The sequence below is a fragment of the Arachis duranensis genome, chromosome 6 (assembly GCF_000817695.3).
Source record: "Arachis duranensis cultivar V14167 chromosome 6, aradu.V14167.gnm2.J7QH, whole genome shotgun sequence".
NCBI classification, from domain to species: domain Eukaryota; kingdom Viridiplantae; phylum Streptophyta; class Magnoliopsida; order Fabales; family Fabaceae; genus Arachis; species Arachis duranensis.
The window spans coordinates 51,992,856-52,009,174 of record NC_029777.3 but is presented as its reverse complement, the minus strand read 5'-3'; the positions used below and the strand labels follow the sequence as shown (position 1 = coordinate 52,009,174).

Genomic DNA, 16,319 nt, shown 5'->3' with positions numbered 1-16,319 from the left:
AAATAAACAAGCTCATTGTAGATATTGTAGAGATATTTCATTGTCTTCCTAGCGGGATCCTAAGTATAATATTTGATATTTTTTTTGACACTGAAAAGAAACAAACGAACCAAAAAACATAAAGAACAACAAACTGTACTATTTAAGAAGTTGGATAATTTTATTGAATGTTCTTAAATTCTTTTTAAGACAATAAAAATTTTATTTGGTAAGTATAAATTTTAATAATCTTTTTTATCAAAATATTTATCATTAAATTTGTATCTCTTAACACCAACCAAAGATCAACACATTATTTTTAACATCAATATTTTAAATTTAATTTTTTAAATATTTTAATTTTATTATTAATAAACATAATTTTAAGTGACAGCAAATTATAATTCGAATAATATAATTTTTTTTTCATTTAAAAATTTTGGGTTTGAATTTTATCGCTCATCCTTAAACGCTCCTTACTAAATATGGAGTGCTGCACACCTTGTTAATTCGTTAAATCTAAACTCTTTATTTATTGTATTTTATTTGAGTGATTTGGATTTAAAAAGGTAACTTGTTAATCAGGTTAACAATTTTTTTTATAAATTTTAAATTTTTAAAAAGTTTTAGATATTGGAATGAAGTCCAAAACAAAAAAATAATAATAAATATTAAAAACAACATGTCTGTACAACAAAAAAAATTACTGAACTTTAGAATTAAAATAAATAATACATAAAAAAATAAGTTAAAAATTTATGTACTAAATTCAGAAAAAAAGATATATTAGAATCTTAAAAAAATAATATTAAATATATATTATGTATATAATATTAAAATTTAAATAGATTTTGTTTTGTGTAAAACAAAATTATAATATTAAATATAAGGTGAGTTCTACCTAACTCACTCTAAATCAACATGTAAATTACCCCCGTGACGTGGCACATTTTAATTGGATGTTTAGTTTTAGTTTAAGTTAATTTAACTTAACAAGAGTTAATATCTTAACTAAAGTAGGACAACTTTGTAATTAAATATTTTTATAAGAGGGATAAAAATATAATTTCTATAAACATTAAAAAATAAAATTATATTTCTTATTAATGTTCAGAAACTCAATGCAGCTTTGCCCCCATTACTCTCTGAAATTGAAAGAAAAAATAACTCAACCTGTACTCCCCATTGGCCAAGCCCCGCAGCCCGCAGCCAGCATCCACGTCAACCACCGCAGCCACCTCAACCCGCAGCCCCGTCGCATGTACAGGCATCGCATGTGGTAGCTTGGCGCCGTCGCAGGACCTTTTAGTCGTCTCCTCTGTTGGAGAGCGCTCTCTCTATGTTCACCATGCCTCCGTCACCGTCACCATAACCGCCACTATCAAGAACTTCTTCGTGCTTTCCTCGCTGCCTGACATCTCTATTCGCTCTGTTCGTACTTCAGGTAGGTCTTCTCCTTTTCTCCATTTTGAAAGAGTGATCCTTCTTGGTATTTAATGAACATTTCCCTTTTCATTTATAGGGCAGTTTTTTTCTTTTGATGTGAGAAATTTTTGTTTCGAACTGTCTTTGACTATACAATTTTTAGATGACTCTGTAAAATTTTGCTGAAGTCACTATCATGGCATTACTTCAATGTTCAACTGCATTTACTCGTAATTTTCTTCAATTATAGCAATTTGAATGCAATAAAAATGGTAATCTAGAGGTAGAACAAGAGGTTTCTACCCTTTTTGATATGTGTTTGAGTTATAAGTAAATACAAACTCTTAATTAAATAAAATCAGTTCCCTTTGATATGATGCCCAATTTTTTTCTCATAATTTTTTGATCTATTGACTCTAAAAAGGAGTGGAGAATTTTAATATGCACAAGTACTGTCAAACATGTTACATACTTAATGATTCTCATGAACTCAAAAAGGAGCTAAAAATTCTGCTTTGTTTTGTAATTGTTTTTTGCCTCCACTGCATATAGGAATGTTGTGGCTTATAGTTTCAAAGTTTCAACTACTTGATGCTTGATAAATTTGTGTATTCTAGGCCGAGTCTTGCGCTTTTCATTCTTGTGATTATTGATTTTGAAATTTCTAATATTGTGGCTTATCTTCGTGTTTATGTTTGTGTTGCTACTGATGTTCGTGTTCCATTGCTGCTGATGTTCGCTTTCTTAGTTGCAGCTGTTCTTCCATAAAAATGGTATGTATATGAACTAATTAGGGTTTATAAACTATTTATCCCCTTTCTGATTAGTGCTTCGTATGACAATATCATGAATTTGTTGCTCTAAATTTAAGTTTAATTGTGTTTCTGTAATTTTTAATTCCATTTCAGTGGGTAATTGATATTCCAATTTTTGTGTCTTCTATTTTTAATAGTGCATTGCTGGTTTCTTTTTTAGCTTTTGATTGTTGAAAAAGGAATGGAAAAAGGAATTTACAAGCATCATAATCATTTTTCCAGATCAAGTTCCTTAACAATATTTCTTCAATTTTTGTCACTTCACTTTTTCACATTTGGCTTTTATTTTTACATTATTGATACTAACACAAAATCAGTTACCACTATTGGTTGAAAATTGTTTTTTATGGTTAACATTTTATGAATTTCTGACTTTTTCTTAGCAATGACTACTGGTTTTTCTTTTAGTTTATTTCTATTTTTCTTTTTCTTCTGACTTTTGATGCATTATATGTTGCAGGTTATCATTGCCAAACATACAAGGGCAGACATCCCTACATTGGACAAGAAAAAATAAGCTCTACCTATATGGGTGATTTTTTTTAAGATTACATTTGTACAACAATAATGATTGGAAGAAATAAAACATGTGCACTTTGAATATCTGATTAATTATTAGCTAGTTTCAAATTTAAACAAATAGCTATAGAATATATTGCTGGTAATGTATACTTCTTCAAAAATGGCATAATATATATAATCCAAATGAGAGGGAGGAAACTGAGGAGAACCAGCTGCCTGGCCCAAATTCTTGAGGACATGGTCTGATCCATGGATATATTAAATCTTTTACAATTATTTGAACCATTTTAACACTCAACTTTGAAATTACGGCACTAGTTTTTCTTTGCAACTTTATTAGCATATAAGGACGTAACTTGACTCATACTATAACTATTAATAATACTAGAACAGGTTTACATGAAGTATATATATACTATAATAGTGATAATACTAGAACAGGTCATAATTAATACATGAAGTATCTATATACTATTGGAATTTTTATAATGTGATTAGTAATGGATATTGGTGCTGTAATAATTGGGCATAGCTTTTAAAGAAACTTAGTAGAATATAATCAAACATATATGGCATTTATTTTCTTGTTTCTTTGTGTCCACTTCAATGGTATTTGGCTAATTAAAGTTGACAAGAGTGGTTGGAGGGTCTTAATAATTTAGTTTGTTCAATCTATTTGAAATCAAAGCATTTGAAAGCACTGTATATAGCAGCATTGATTAGTTTCATGCATGACTTGGTTTCCTGTTTAAAAATAACTTTGTTTGGTTTGTATCCTATTATGTTCTGGTCTAGTTGTTTTGTATCACAATACTATGAATTTTGTTTCCAAATTTATTTTTAATTTTATTAGTTTTGATGTAGAAATTTTTGCAATTTTCAATCTCTTTCTGCATACAAGCAGAGACATTAATTAATTAAAAGCATAAAATAGTTTAGTTAATTTAATTTGGGTATCTTGCCATAGCTGTTGCTAGTTCTTGCTGAATCAATTATTGTGGTTGAACAATTTGGACCAGAGTTGGTTATTCCTTCCAGAAAACATAAAATATATTCACTACTTTTCTTACCCAACTCACTTGTCTTCTCACTTCTCACACTACCATCACCAATATACTACTTTGCTCTTTTCTCATTTTGATTAATTAATTCACTAAATGAGGAGATCCAAAATTGCTAGCATTTCAATTGTAGTCAACTTATATTTTTTTGTTGCTATCACTTAATTAAGACACAATGACATTGGAAAAGCCTTGAACATCATTCAAGAGAAATAGAAAACAGTTTCAGTCGCAAATGGCATAATCTATTTACATGAATATGATGCTAAACTACCAAAACTCTTTTAACATATGGATTTTCTTCCAGCAATTTCTTGCTTCAGATTGTGTCTCTCAGCTTCACCATTAATACACTGCAAATTTAATAAAAGAACCCTTCCTTTAGCATGAATAACACATGATAAACAATCTCTAAGACTTGTGATTGGCACATTGTCCTCATTTTTCCCTCCTCCTCATCATAAACATCTTGTCTCTGAGCTCCATATAGAAATTCAGTTGACTTTTCCCCATTACATTGATCAGAACTTCCCTGAATGTTTATAGTAACAATGTCCCTCTTTTTACACCTAGAACTATCCTTGTTGAAGCAAATACTTTCCCACTAAATTTTCACAGTGATAGATTTCATCCCTCTATCTTTTTTAAACTAAAACTCTTTCTTCAGCAGCATCTTCACAAGCATAACTCCACTTGTAGCTATTATGCCCCGTCGAGTAGTAGAAGGTCTCGTTTTTTCTTCCTTGTATTTTAGATTTGGTTTTGAACCATAGGAAATAATTCATTCATTATGCTCATAATTCCTTTTTGATATACAAAGTCATCAGTATTTTTTTCTTTCTTAAAAGGTAAAAGGATAAAGCTCAATTATATGTATTTTTTAGGGTCTTTCGTAGCTTATCAAATTTGTTTTTTGTCTACTTTATTGTTTGCATGAAGTTGAGAGTAATAGTATCAAGTTTCTTAGAAATTGTCTTTTGTTCTTGTTGGTGTATTTCTGAATCATTATCAGATGCCACTGCTTTGTTGTTATTGTTTTGCATATTGCATTCAACAGCAGTGTATGTATGTATACAGGTCAAGAAATTAAAGTTAGGTATAACTGCAACTTGATTAAAAGAACAGTATTTCTTATTGTATTGAGAAATTAACCAATGAATAGTGGTAGGAGAAAACTGGGCGTAAGAAATCCTATTTTGGAAGACTTTTAATTGTATGAACGTTTCGTTCTTCAGAGTAATAGTAACTTCTTTCTGCTTTAATTTGGTCCACGAGGTTGGCTTATTCATATAAAGCCAATGGCAGTTGAAATTTATAAGAGTTATAAAATTGATTTAGTGGCTTAGATTAACTGTATGGGCTTCCATTTCAATGCTTACGTTTTGTCATATCCATATATAATGAAAATAACACATGATAATATTATGTGCTTTTATGGACTATACTAATTAATATAGCCATATAGGTCTTATATGATAAAATTTTAAGCTAATTTTTAATTATAGCTTATCAAAAGACATAACAATTATGGTAGATAATGAGTAATTTCGAATATTAATTATTGGCGCTTGCTTTGTCTGTAGACAACTCCTGAAATTGATCACACATATTGGTTGATTGTTAGTGCTAATCGCGATTGTGCCCCTGCTATTCGCATTCGTGTTGTTGCTGCTGCTATTGGCGTTCGTTGTTGCAGTTGTACTTCTATGCAAAGGTAACAATTTGATAGCATATAATTGAGCTTAGTAATTTGTTAGTGTTATTGAATTTTTCCAATTTGATATTTGGCTTGTTGAAAGACAAAATGATATTTAGTGATTCCAAGTTCATTTGAAACAGAGAATGCTTCATACTTCATTTACTTGGACCTTCCTCAGTTCCCAATTAAAATCTTTTGAGAAAATTTGAAGCAAATCTAATCTTTAGAAATTTAAGGCTTTGAATTTTTATAAATTATGTTTTTTTTCTTTTTTCCTCCTCTAGACATATCATGATATTTTAGACTGGTAGAAATAGTTTTTCTTACTATTCTTATACCAACAGATGAATTTTTCCGTCACCTGTGAGGTAGAATTCGGTGTTGCAGATTTGATTTGTAGGAATAGATTAAGAAAAATTGGGTGCTAAATTCCTGTATAGAATAAAAAAATATAGAGGGTTAAATTGTGAATATAAAAAAAATAGAGATAGTCAGTTTTAAATTATTTTGACAAGTCCATATAATGGAACTCTTCTTGAAAGCTGCATAGAAAACCTTGCCATCTATATATACGAGTCAGTGCCACAATCACTCACAATTATTATTATTAGTAGTAAGAATTATATTATCATGTCCTACTAATTAATAACAAAATATCAGTTACATGCTTAAGATGCAGTACTTTTTTATTTGACTAATAAGCATACTGTAAAGATAATAATAGCATGCCATTGATATTGATTTTCTCCTGTGAGACCTAACATGTAATGTTCATCTCACTGTCACAGTTTTGAATTTAAATTTGAGTTCAACCTCTCTTTGATAGTTGAAGTTAAAATAAAGGAAACATTTTAATTATTGATAATTATGCCTTTTGTTGCATTTTGTTATTCAAACTTAAAGTTGTCATTTGCTGATGATCATACTAAACTATTTTTATCCTTTTTTTTGAAAATGATTTTTGCAGTATCTAAGTAATTGATTTGGTATACTTGTTGCTCCTATTTCACTGATACATTTGGATCTAATCGAAACTATTCGGTTGATTCCTTTTACAAGGTAATTCTCTACCTCAATAAAGTAGTTATGTATTTTTTATTCTGAATAAAATAGTTATAATTGTGAAATTCTATGTATCTCATTTTTTGGGATTTTTTTTGAAATATCTATCCTCCTTTTTATGCTGGTTTGAAATTTATTTTCAATTATTTGAAGCTTGATAAAAGAGAAGTCTTGGAGCAATGGTTGAGTTATCTTTGTATGACCTTAAGGTCACGAGATTAAGTCGTATAATTCGTCATGGATGAATTTATTAGGTTAAAATGTATACATTACATCCTTTAGGAATGGTGCTTGTGCACGTTGTTTTTTTTTTATTTTTGCAGTTTAATCCAGTATATATGAATTCGTTACTTGATCTAGAATAAACTTTTTCCAGAAATGCAAAGATTAATATTTGGTAAGAGTTTGAACTGTATTAGACATAAGAATGCCATACTCTTCTTGTTACTAGCTGATGTTATGGATACCTAATAATCATCTTTCATGTTGGAGGATGAGATCTTGAAAACTGCAACTATATGAACTCTTTTCTGATTCTTGGGCACAGATATTATAATACACATTTTCAACTAGACAGCCTATTATATTCAGGCAGTGAGGATATTATATGAAGTACGGACTATGACATTATTTTGAATTTGTCATTCCTCTGATGTATTGTATTTAATGTAGTTTTACTTATGCTCTTACTGAGAAAAAAATGCTATTAAAGATAAAGAAAGGTAAGGGGAACTTGGGACATGGATGCGTCTTAAATTGATACTCTGTTGTCTCTTATTTGAATGGTGTAGAACATAGATTTATTGAGGACTCCATCGAATTATTTATACTAGGAAAGAACAAAGGAGGGAACTGAAGTCTGATTTATATAGGCTTGGATGAAATAAATGCACATAATTATTGGATATTCTAAATAATAGTTTATTATTGGTTAGTGATGCATCATGGAATAATGTAGTTACTTGTAGTGACAAAACTAAATGCTATACATGTTGAATCTGGATATGATTTAATGCTAATTATTATAGATGTATAGTTTTAGTTTGAGTTAATTTAATCCAACAAGAGTTAATATCTTAACTAAAATAGGATAATTTTGTAATTAAATATTTTTATAAGAGGGATGAATATATAATTTCTGTAAGCATTAAAATAGTAAAGTTATATTTTTTTATCATTTTGCAGAAGCTCAATGCACCTCAACCCCATTCCTCTCTGAAATTGAAAGAAAAAAGCAACTCAAGCTCTACATACCCATTGACCCAGCCCCGCCGCCCGCACACCGCAGCCACTCCAACTACCGCAGCCACCTCAATTTTGGTGAGAATGTCATTTATACTTCGTACAGACCATCACAGATGAAATTCTAAAGTGATGAAATCATTGATGCTTATTTTTAAAAAAAATAATTTAAATATATGTTGTTCTGCTCAGGTCTTTAAGATACAAAGAAGCTAGTCAACCAAATGAGGGACATAAAAATAAATATAATTGGATGGATTGTATTAAAATCTTTTAGTTCTTTAAAGGTGTTGCTGTATTTTATGTGAATTAGTGGTAATTTTTGTAGTCTACATATCTATGAAATGTTAATTGTGTGGTGATGTGTTTGTTTTTTTATAAATTGTAGGTGTATGTTCATTTTTGGGAGATGGAGCCATCGGATAGCGACTTTTTTGCAATAGACTCCGATGAGGAGTTCCTAACAGGAGACGATCTAGATTTTTTAAACAACGATTCAGAGGCTGATGAAGATAGACCTCAAGATAAGAGAATAGCAGAGCTGTCACGAGAAGATATCATGCAACTTCAGTTTACAGATGAGGAAGCTGTTTATCGATTCTACAAGACTTATGCAATGATGCACAGTTTTGCTGTGAGGTTGGATGAAGTCAGACACGATAGCGATGGTTCCATAATTATGCGCCAAATTGTTTGCAATCGGGCGGGCATAAGAAATGAAGAGGTTGAAAAGGACGAAAGAATCAGGGACCACCGACCCCTAACTCGAAGTTATTTCTGGGCGAGAATTCGTGCAAGACTGGATAAAAAAATTCAGAAATGGAAGGTTGTTTCTTTCTACGAAGAGCGCTCTCATGAATTAGTTGCTCCACTCGACGTTAGCATGATGCCTGAGTATCGCACATTCAATATCTCAGATAAAGCTCAGGCAAAGAATTTGTACGACATAGGCATCAGACCTGTCACATCTTGGGATACTTGGCTGCTCAAAAAGGTGGATATGCAAACTTATCATTCAACCAAAAAGATATGTACAACCTCATTACTCAACATAGGAAGGAAAAGGTGAAAGGTGGTGATGCAAATGCTGCAATAAGCTACCTGAGAGGTAAAGCTGGGAATGATTCTTATTTCTTTGGCAAGTACACTTTAAGTAATAAGAATCGATTGAAAAATTTGTTCTGGCCTGATGGGACTAGCCGCATTGATGAGTGCTTTGGGGATGTCTTGACATTTGATTCGACTTACAATAGGAATGTCTACAATAAACCACTTGTGATATTTTTTGGTAGCAATCATCATGGGCAGACCATCGTATTTGGTTGTGGTCTTCTTGTTAAAAAGGATATTGGTTCATACAAGTGGCTCTTGGAAACTTTTTGGGAAGCAATGGGAAGTAAACACCCTACGGCAGTTGTCACCGATGGAGATCTTTCAATGAGAGAAGCAATTAAACATGTCTTTCCTTATGCAACACATCGACTATGTGCATGGAACTTACATAGGAATACATGCGAAAAGGTTAAGAACAGTGGATTTCTAAAGAACTTCAAGCAATTGATTTATGCCAATGTGAGTGTTGAAGAGTTCCAGGTCATGTGGGAAGACATGGTGGTCAGGTATAACTTATCAAGCAACTCTTGGGTCGTCCAAACCTATGAGATGAGGAATCTATGGGCTCTTGCATATTTGAGGGACCAGTTTTTTGTGCGAATCAGGACAACATCCCAGTGTGAAGGGATTAACTCTCTAATAAAAGCATATGTGAGAAAGAAAGATACCCTTCTTGAATTCATCAATAACATGGAGACCGTGGTTAGCCATTACAGGAACAATGAAAGAGTCGCAGAGTTCAACAGTAAATATACCAAACCCGTACTTGTGACTTCTTTGCCGACACTTGAAGATTTTACTGCAAAGACTTTCACTCGTAACATGTTCCGGGAGGTCAGAAAGGAAATTGAGGGTGCTTGTGCAATGAATACAGAGTTGGTAATTCAGGATGGTGGAAAACTATACTTCAAGTGTAACAGTTTTGGAGTGCCAAAGATTGATCACGTGGTTGAGTTTGACAGAGTTGGGGGGATGCTTCGTTGCGAGTGTCTGTGGTTCGAAACTAGAGGAATTCCCTACATGCACATATTCGCCTGCCTAAAGCACCAACACGTTGAAGTTATTCCAGAGCGCTTAGTGTGCAAGCGTTGGACAAAGAATGCCAAGAGTGACTTCATGAAGTCAAATGTCGATGATCCAAGTGATTCTGATAAGGTACTAAAGTGTCGTTTTGGTGTGTTGGGTGCTGAATGTTCTAGGATGATGGATTTGTCCTGTAAGAACTTAAGTGATTTTGTCGAAACAATGAATAGTGTTGTCGACACAATTACAAAACTCCAAAAGCGAGGTGAAAATCCATGCAACGCTAACTTAGATGATGATTACGTTGGTGACCCATTGGTGGTGAAGAGTAAAGGAGCTCCCAAGAAAAACTCAAAATTCAAGCAACAGAGAAAGTGTTCAAACTGCGTGTGACAGGGCACTACAACAAAAGTTGTCATAATGCTCCTGGTAGAATCCCAAAGGAGCCAATAGACGATGATACAGAAAAGAATATCAGCAGCATCCTCCCTAAGGTATCTCATACTATAACTATGTCTTGACATTTGTTGTATGCTGATCCGTCACATTGTGTTATGGATTTATAAACTATGTTATTTTTATGCATTTGTGATGGACGGTGGTGTTTGCTTTGTGATCAGCGCAAAAGACATGACAGTGTAAAAAATTAGAATAAGATGGAAAAAGATAGGAACATTGGTGGTGGAACAGCACCAACCTCAGCAGCTAAGTCGACTTCTATTGATCAAGTGAAAACATCAAGTCTTGGTCCCAATATCCCGGTTTGTGCATCTACAAGTAACGAAGAGTCTGTGATGGGTTCCAGACCAGCTGAGTCTTCTGTTGTGGCCCTTGAAACAGGAATGGCAGATTGAAGATGCTTCAGATTTTTGGATGATTGTTTATTTCGTTCCATTTACTAATTACCTTTTATTGATGATTTGTATAGTTTGCATTTATTGATTGAGTTGACATTTATTGAACTAGGAAGATTACGTCATTTTGCTCATTTACTATTAAATTTTTGAAATTGCTTTTTGACTTATTCTATCAATAAAAGAATTTGAGCTTAATTTTAGTTCATTTGATGTGTCCCCATGTACTGTAGTAAGTAGTTACGTATACGGATTTTAACCACCAAATTCTAACTACGAACGCTAACTCGTGTCTTCTATTTATCACCAAATTGGCTCACATTGACGTGCCATAACCGACCTGTCTTTATTAGAGATATTAAGCTATAATATTATTTCTTAAAAATATTCTGACACTAACACAATTTTTTTAAAATAAAATCTAAAAATGTCAAAACATAAATTTAGATAAAATAAAAAATTATACATATAATTCTAATTTGAACTGACTATGCTTTGTGATGCTGAAGTCGCTCTTGTTGTCTTCTCCAGCCTTGGCCTTTTGTATGAGTTTGCTAACAACAGCTTCCTTCGCCTTTTCCTTCAAATAAATCTCCAAATATTTCACTCTCTTAACTATTTATATCTTGTTATACTTTAACTTGCCCTAAATACTTTCGAACTTGTTTATCCACATAACCACATCTTTCATGTTGATGATGCTTACTATCAGATTTTTTTTAATACAATCAACACACAAAAGTTGGTAATTAGAAAAACAAGGTTTTTTTTTGTACAAATTAGAAGTGAAACTTAAACTTGTAACTTCTAGGTGAGTATAGAAAAATTATTCCATTTGAGCTATACACCAAAATCAACTACTAAGGTAGAATAGAGTTAAACTATATATGTCTTCGTACACAAATATATACTACCTAATTTTAATGGCTATTTTTGATGTGCAAATATCATTTTTGTTAAAAAAATTGGGTTTTTAAAAATTAAGTCTAATTAAATTGAAGTAACTCAAGTCACAAATATAGTTAGTTATCAGATTAAGATAATATCCAATTAAAAATTGACACATCATTCAGAATAAGTTATATGTTATTTTACAGAAAATTAGATAAAATCATGCATTTTTTAATGTATGTGGAATCCAAAGGGACCCTGAGTTATGGGAAAATCCTGAAAAATTTCTACCTGATAGATTTGAAAACAACCAACTTGATTTCAAAGGACAAAATTTTCAATTCCCCCATTTAGGATTACTTGATGTGTAAGATTCTTGGTTTCTCTCTTATTCGTGATAACTTTCAAATTTGCATGTAATAAACCAACTCTCTCCACTAAGGATATCGTATTGCCTCCTTGTACCTTAAGCTTTGTTTATTGAAATTCAATACCTAACTATCAAAAACTAAAGTCAAGACCATGATCACTATCAGTTAAATAAATCTTCTTCAATGCCAACTTCCATGGGAAGCATTACTATCACATCCACACTAGATGCACGAAGCACAAAAATGCCGACTTCTTATGAACCCACTTGTGGATTTTGATTGCGCCTATAATAAGCATACTGAAAGTAGAAATTTTTTCATTTTATAAGAACAAAAAGCACTTCTTGTATGTTGCTGCTGTGTATATCTGGCATATGGAAAGTGGCCAAATTAAGGGATTTGAAACTAACTTTTCTTTGAAGGTAATTGGTATGGTCCAATATGGCAATTAATTAAACCAAAGAGAAGATAGACAGTATTCAGCAAAGGCAAGCAGATATTGCTTCATATTAAGAAGTATCACACAGACTGCCAAGACTAGTTTCAATACATAAATAACCAGCTAAAGTATAACAATGGAACATGAGAGAACCAAACTCTCCTAACATTTTAATTTGTACTTTAGATATCCATCCCATGCACCATTTTTAAGGCAACACGTTTTGAGATTATCTCTCACCCTACAACCATTAAAATAAAGTACTAAGCACTGTTTCAAGTTGTAACTCCTTGAAGCTAAACAAAGATACTGCATAACACCAATAACAAAGATCTTTTACCTTTCTGCAAATTCAATGGAGCACTCTGATGGCCTCTGATTATAAAAGAAAATGTTTCATCTTAGTTTTAATAAAAGAGTTTCATGTAACACATTTTGTTGTTAAAATAATAATATAAATATCACTATATTTCAATTTTAATTTAATTTTAATTGTAATTAAAAAATAGCATATTATTTATTTTGATTGTTAAAATTATAATTGGTCACTGATAATGATGTGAATATAAAAATGAGAGATAGAGGAAAAAAGGAAAGAAAGGAGAAAACTCTTAAGTATTGGAGGAAAAGATTTTGATTTCAATAGAAAAAAAATTAATTTCAATTATAATAAAAGAGTAACATATCACATATTCTGGTTGTAAATATAATGATATATAATAGATTAATTAAATAAATTTTACGCTAATAAATATCTAAAAGAAAGTTGTCGTCAACTTAAGTCTATATAGTATTAAACAATCACACTATATAACTTCAAACATCACGAGTTTTTACATTATAATAAATAAAAATAAAAAAAACAAGTGAATATCAAATTTAAGGTTTGAAAGATTTTGATATTCACACCAAATTGATTTCAAGTCGATTAAACCTCAACTTCCATCCATACGGCAACACCACACAATAAAGTCATCATTGAGGAAAAACAAATTAACACAAGATTCAAATCACAAAATCTATATTTCAAATTCATGATCCATTTAACACTGGTACTAAGTACATTTCCTAGACACAGCTGCACAAGTGAAGTAATACTCTACAATAACCTTAAATTTCCTCTTGGCAACAAAACACTAAACCTCTATTAGTCTAGATAACATTATTTGAATATGCTTATGATCATTTGAATATGCTATTAGTCTACATTATTTGAATATGCTTAAGATAATCGTATCATATTTCCTTAAACAATCAAAACCCATACTTGATATATTTGTTAGTGTTTGACCAATGCAACCCGTTATGTCCTAACAAAATAAGAATTTAGATCAAATGGATGAACTTATCATGGACTTCAACACCAGAACTAACTTTGATTTTGCTTAATCAGTTAGTTTTATTCATCATATTGTAAACTTTTTTGCATAATTTTCTATTTAGCATATAAACTAATCATCAATATACCAAATAAGCGAAAATCAAATTAGAATAAACTCTACAAGGCAGAATAACTTACCAAACTAAACCAAACTGTATACATTCTCCATGCTGTATCGAGTAAACACATTACTTTGTATGTCAGTAAAATCATTTGACACCAGCAAAGTGAACAATGCATTGTTGTGGTCAACTATACAGGTCGATAGAGTGATTGCCTGAGCTAATAAGATAACAGAATGAACACGTAAGAATATTCAAGGAACCATTAAATGTTTCTTACTTTTTCTTACAAAGAATAAGATAGTTAACAAAACATCTGTGATTTTTCCCTTTTCTTTGGTATTTTGTTTTTTATTTTGTTTTGGGGGGGTGGGGGCTACGAATCTGAGAAAACAAAAGTAATTCCAAAGAGGAAGGATTTTTGAAGCAGCAATAGCTAAAGTTTCATCGGCCATATATCTCCATATCCAGAATCTCGTACTTGCCGGTGGACAACTTGCAAGTCCTTGAGCTGAATGAAAGAACGTTTGCGGTACATCCCCATTGAAACTTTAACATAATTAATAAAAAATCTGCAAGATCAGTCACAAACTTCCAGCATAAGTTTCAGAGTAAATGGCATTGATTTAAAGCATTTAATCAATCAACATAAAGAAAAAGCAGTAGCAGATTTGATTGTAATTCCGGTAGCTTTTGACTGGATGGTTAAATGACCAAAGGCCACCAATCCATGGTATATAACTATTACTTGTGTATTTCATCATAGAACATACATCCTGCTTTTGTCAGTTACATTTTCAATTGGCATACCCCAAATTGGACCTAAGTCGAGGCAACACTATTATTTTTCCACATCCCTTCTTGCATATAAATTTTGATTTTCCTGCCAATTCTCACTAATTCAGGTTTGCTACAAAATCAAATGGTGAATTTACTTCTTTGGAATAGCAGGGATACTGCCACTCATATATCTTACCAAATGAAAAATAAGAACATGGAGATAGCATAGCATATTGATACTGATTTCTGAGTTGAATTATTTCCCTTCTATTGTCACGCCAATATCTTTCTCACATTAACATTCCTCTTGATTGAAAAATGACGATAAGGATCGACATATAGGGAACAACATATTCCCTATAACTGAGATTTATGTATTACGAAAATGCTCACCTCTAAAACATTGAAGACCACATATAATTTGATTGTTCCTTGACCACGGAATCATATGATATATTAAGCTGATATTCGAGGCAGCATGATTTTCAGGATGAATAAAACAAATTCAGTATATAGCATTATACCTTATCAACACAAAAAAATAATGATATAACATACGATCATAGGAGTAGAGAATCAGAAGACCTGCCTGCTGCAGAAGAATGACTCCACAACTCATAATAAGAAATCAGCCAAAATCTGATAATTCCATAGCAGAAAACCTCTTGAACTGCCTGCCACAAGCATGATAATGTCAAATTATGCTACTGAATTGATGGACTACAACAAGTTTTAAAACTGAACACAAGAATTGGGATGAACAAGAAGATACTAATCAAAGTATAAGAACTAGTTGAAGAATCATTGTGAGATTCAGCACCTTCACCTAGGGTTACACGATCAGACACAAATTCTGATCGGTCAAGAATAATTTTAAGGAACATCTCTTAATAATGTTCACCTATCTTAATCTGCAAGAGGAAGAGTCCAATCATAAACTTAAAATTCTTTTTTTTTTTCTGCTTAAAACAAAATAAAATCCCATTTACCTTCGAATTCTACAACTCCAAATGGAACAAATGTTGATATAACAAATCTACCATGAGCAAGATGAAGATCAAGTTCCAGTTTCTCAGCCTCTGTTGGAAGACAAGGCATGATGAATAGACCAAACTTTTCGTAAACCCTATCCTCTGGAAAGGGGCAAAATTTTATGTAGTGTGAGTTGAGATGAACAACTTTCTCTTCGTTTTTCCAAGACTTTTTAAAGGGAGAAGGAACTAACATCTGATGCAATTCTCCACATGACTTGTCATCTGCAAAAAAGGGGGAAAAAGTGAAATACAATAGCAATTCAAGGAAGAGAATACCAAACCCACTAACCTAAAGATTAGTTCGAGAAGAGGGCCACTATGAACAGCGATGACCGTCGGGGGAGCAGACGTCGTTGCCAATTTGCAGGAAAGGCTGAAGATAGGGTCACAAATTTGGGTGAGTGCTATATTTTTCGCGGGTATGGGGCTATTGGGGTTTTTGGTTTAGCGGGTTTGTGCGTGAGAGTATCTTTTGTGTCTCATAGATTTAATTTTTGGGGGGTTTCTACCACCCAAACTATTCAGAACAAAAATCGCTATCAGTTAAATTACAGAGGGAGTAGAGT

General features: G+C 32.1%; 2 protein-coding genes and 1 long non-coding RNA gene across 6 annotated transcripts; 2 read left to right on the top strand and 1 right to left on the bottom strand.

Moving 5' to 3' along the window:
• Positions 1 to 1,119: 1,119 nt before the first annotated feature.
• Positions 1,120 to 2,977, top strand: LOC127748548 (uncharacterized). 2 transcript variants are annotated; one of them, XR_008010642.1, is made up of 3 exons: positions 1,120 to 1,423; positions 2,153 to 2,177; positions 2,680 to 2,977. It is a non-coding gene; the product is annotated as an uncharacterized LOC127748548 (long non-coding RNA). The 2 variants fall into 2 exon arrangements; XR_008010641.1 differs by lacking the exon at positions 1,120 to 1,423 and having other exon boundaries at positions 1,449 to 2,177.
• A 3,489-nt stretch (positions 2,978 to 6,466) lies between these two features.
• On the top strand, positions 6,467 to 11,003 carry LOC127748546 (protein FAR1-RELATED SEQUENCE 5-like). Its single transcript, XM_052263276.1, has 4 exons — positions 6,467 to 6,560; positions 7,749 to 7,883; positions 8,194 to 10,435; positions 10,562 to 11,003. The coding sequence occupies exon 3, from the start codon at positions 8,835 to 8,837 to the stop codon at positions 10,332 to 10,334; it is 1,500 nt and encodes a 499-aa protein (XP_052119236.1). The 5' UTR covers positions 6,467 to 6,560; positions 7,749 to 7,883; positions 8,194 to 8,834; the 3' UTR covers positions 10,335 to 10,435; positions 10,562 to 11,003.
• A 937-nt stretch (positions 11,004 to 11,940) lies between these two features.
• On the bottom strand, positions 11,941 to 16,319 carry LOC127748547 (dicer-like protein 4). Of its 3 annotated transcripts, XR_008010640.1 has the most exons (6): positions 16,043 to 16,317; positions 15,709 to 15,975; positions 15,305 to 15,393; positions 15,113 to 15,180; positions 14,016 to 14,511; positions 11,941 to 12,871 (listed from the first exon to the last, which is right to left on the bottom strand). XR_008010640.1 is itself a non-coding variant. In XM_052263277.1 (5 exons), the coding sequence occupies exons 2-5, from the start codon at positions 15,944 to 15,946 to the stop codon at positions 14,384 to 14,386; spliced, it is 519 nt and encodes a 172-aa protein (XP_052119237.1). In that variant the 5' UTR covers positions 15,947 to 15,975; positions 16,043 to 16,319; the 3' UTR covers positions 13,983 to 14,383. The 3 variants fall into 3 exon arrangements, 2 of the variants coding, with proteins under 2 accessions (XP_052119237.1, XP_052119239.1); XM_052263277.1 differs by lacking the exon at positions 11,941 to 12,871 and having other exon boundaries at positions 13,983 to 14,511; positions 15,305 to 15,389; positions 16,043 to 16,319; XM_052263279.1 differs by lacking the exons at positions 11,941 to 12,871; positions 15,113 to 15,180 and having other exon boundaries at positions 14,199 to 14,511; positions 15,309 to 15,389; positions 16,043 to 16,316.

Coding starts and splice junctions, on each gene's coding strand:
- LOC127748547 (XM_052263277.1), bottom strand. CDS start 15,946: ATGTTAGTTCCTTCTCCCTTTAAAAAGTCTTGGAAAAACGAAGAGAAA. Junction 15,181..15,304: donor CATTCTTCTGCAGCAGGCAG/GTCTTCTGATTC, acceptor CTCGAATATCAG/CTTAATATATCATATGATTC. Junction 14,512..15,112: donor TGGTCTTCAATGTTTTAGAG/GTGAGCATTTTC, acceptor CTGATCTTGCAG/ATTTTTTATTAATTATGTTA.
- LOC127748546 (XM_052263276.1), top strand. CDS start 8,835: ATGTACAACCTCATTACTCAACATAGGAAGGAAAAGGTGAAAGGTGGT.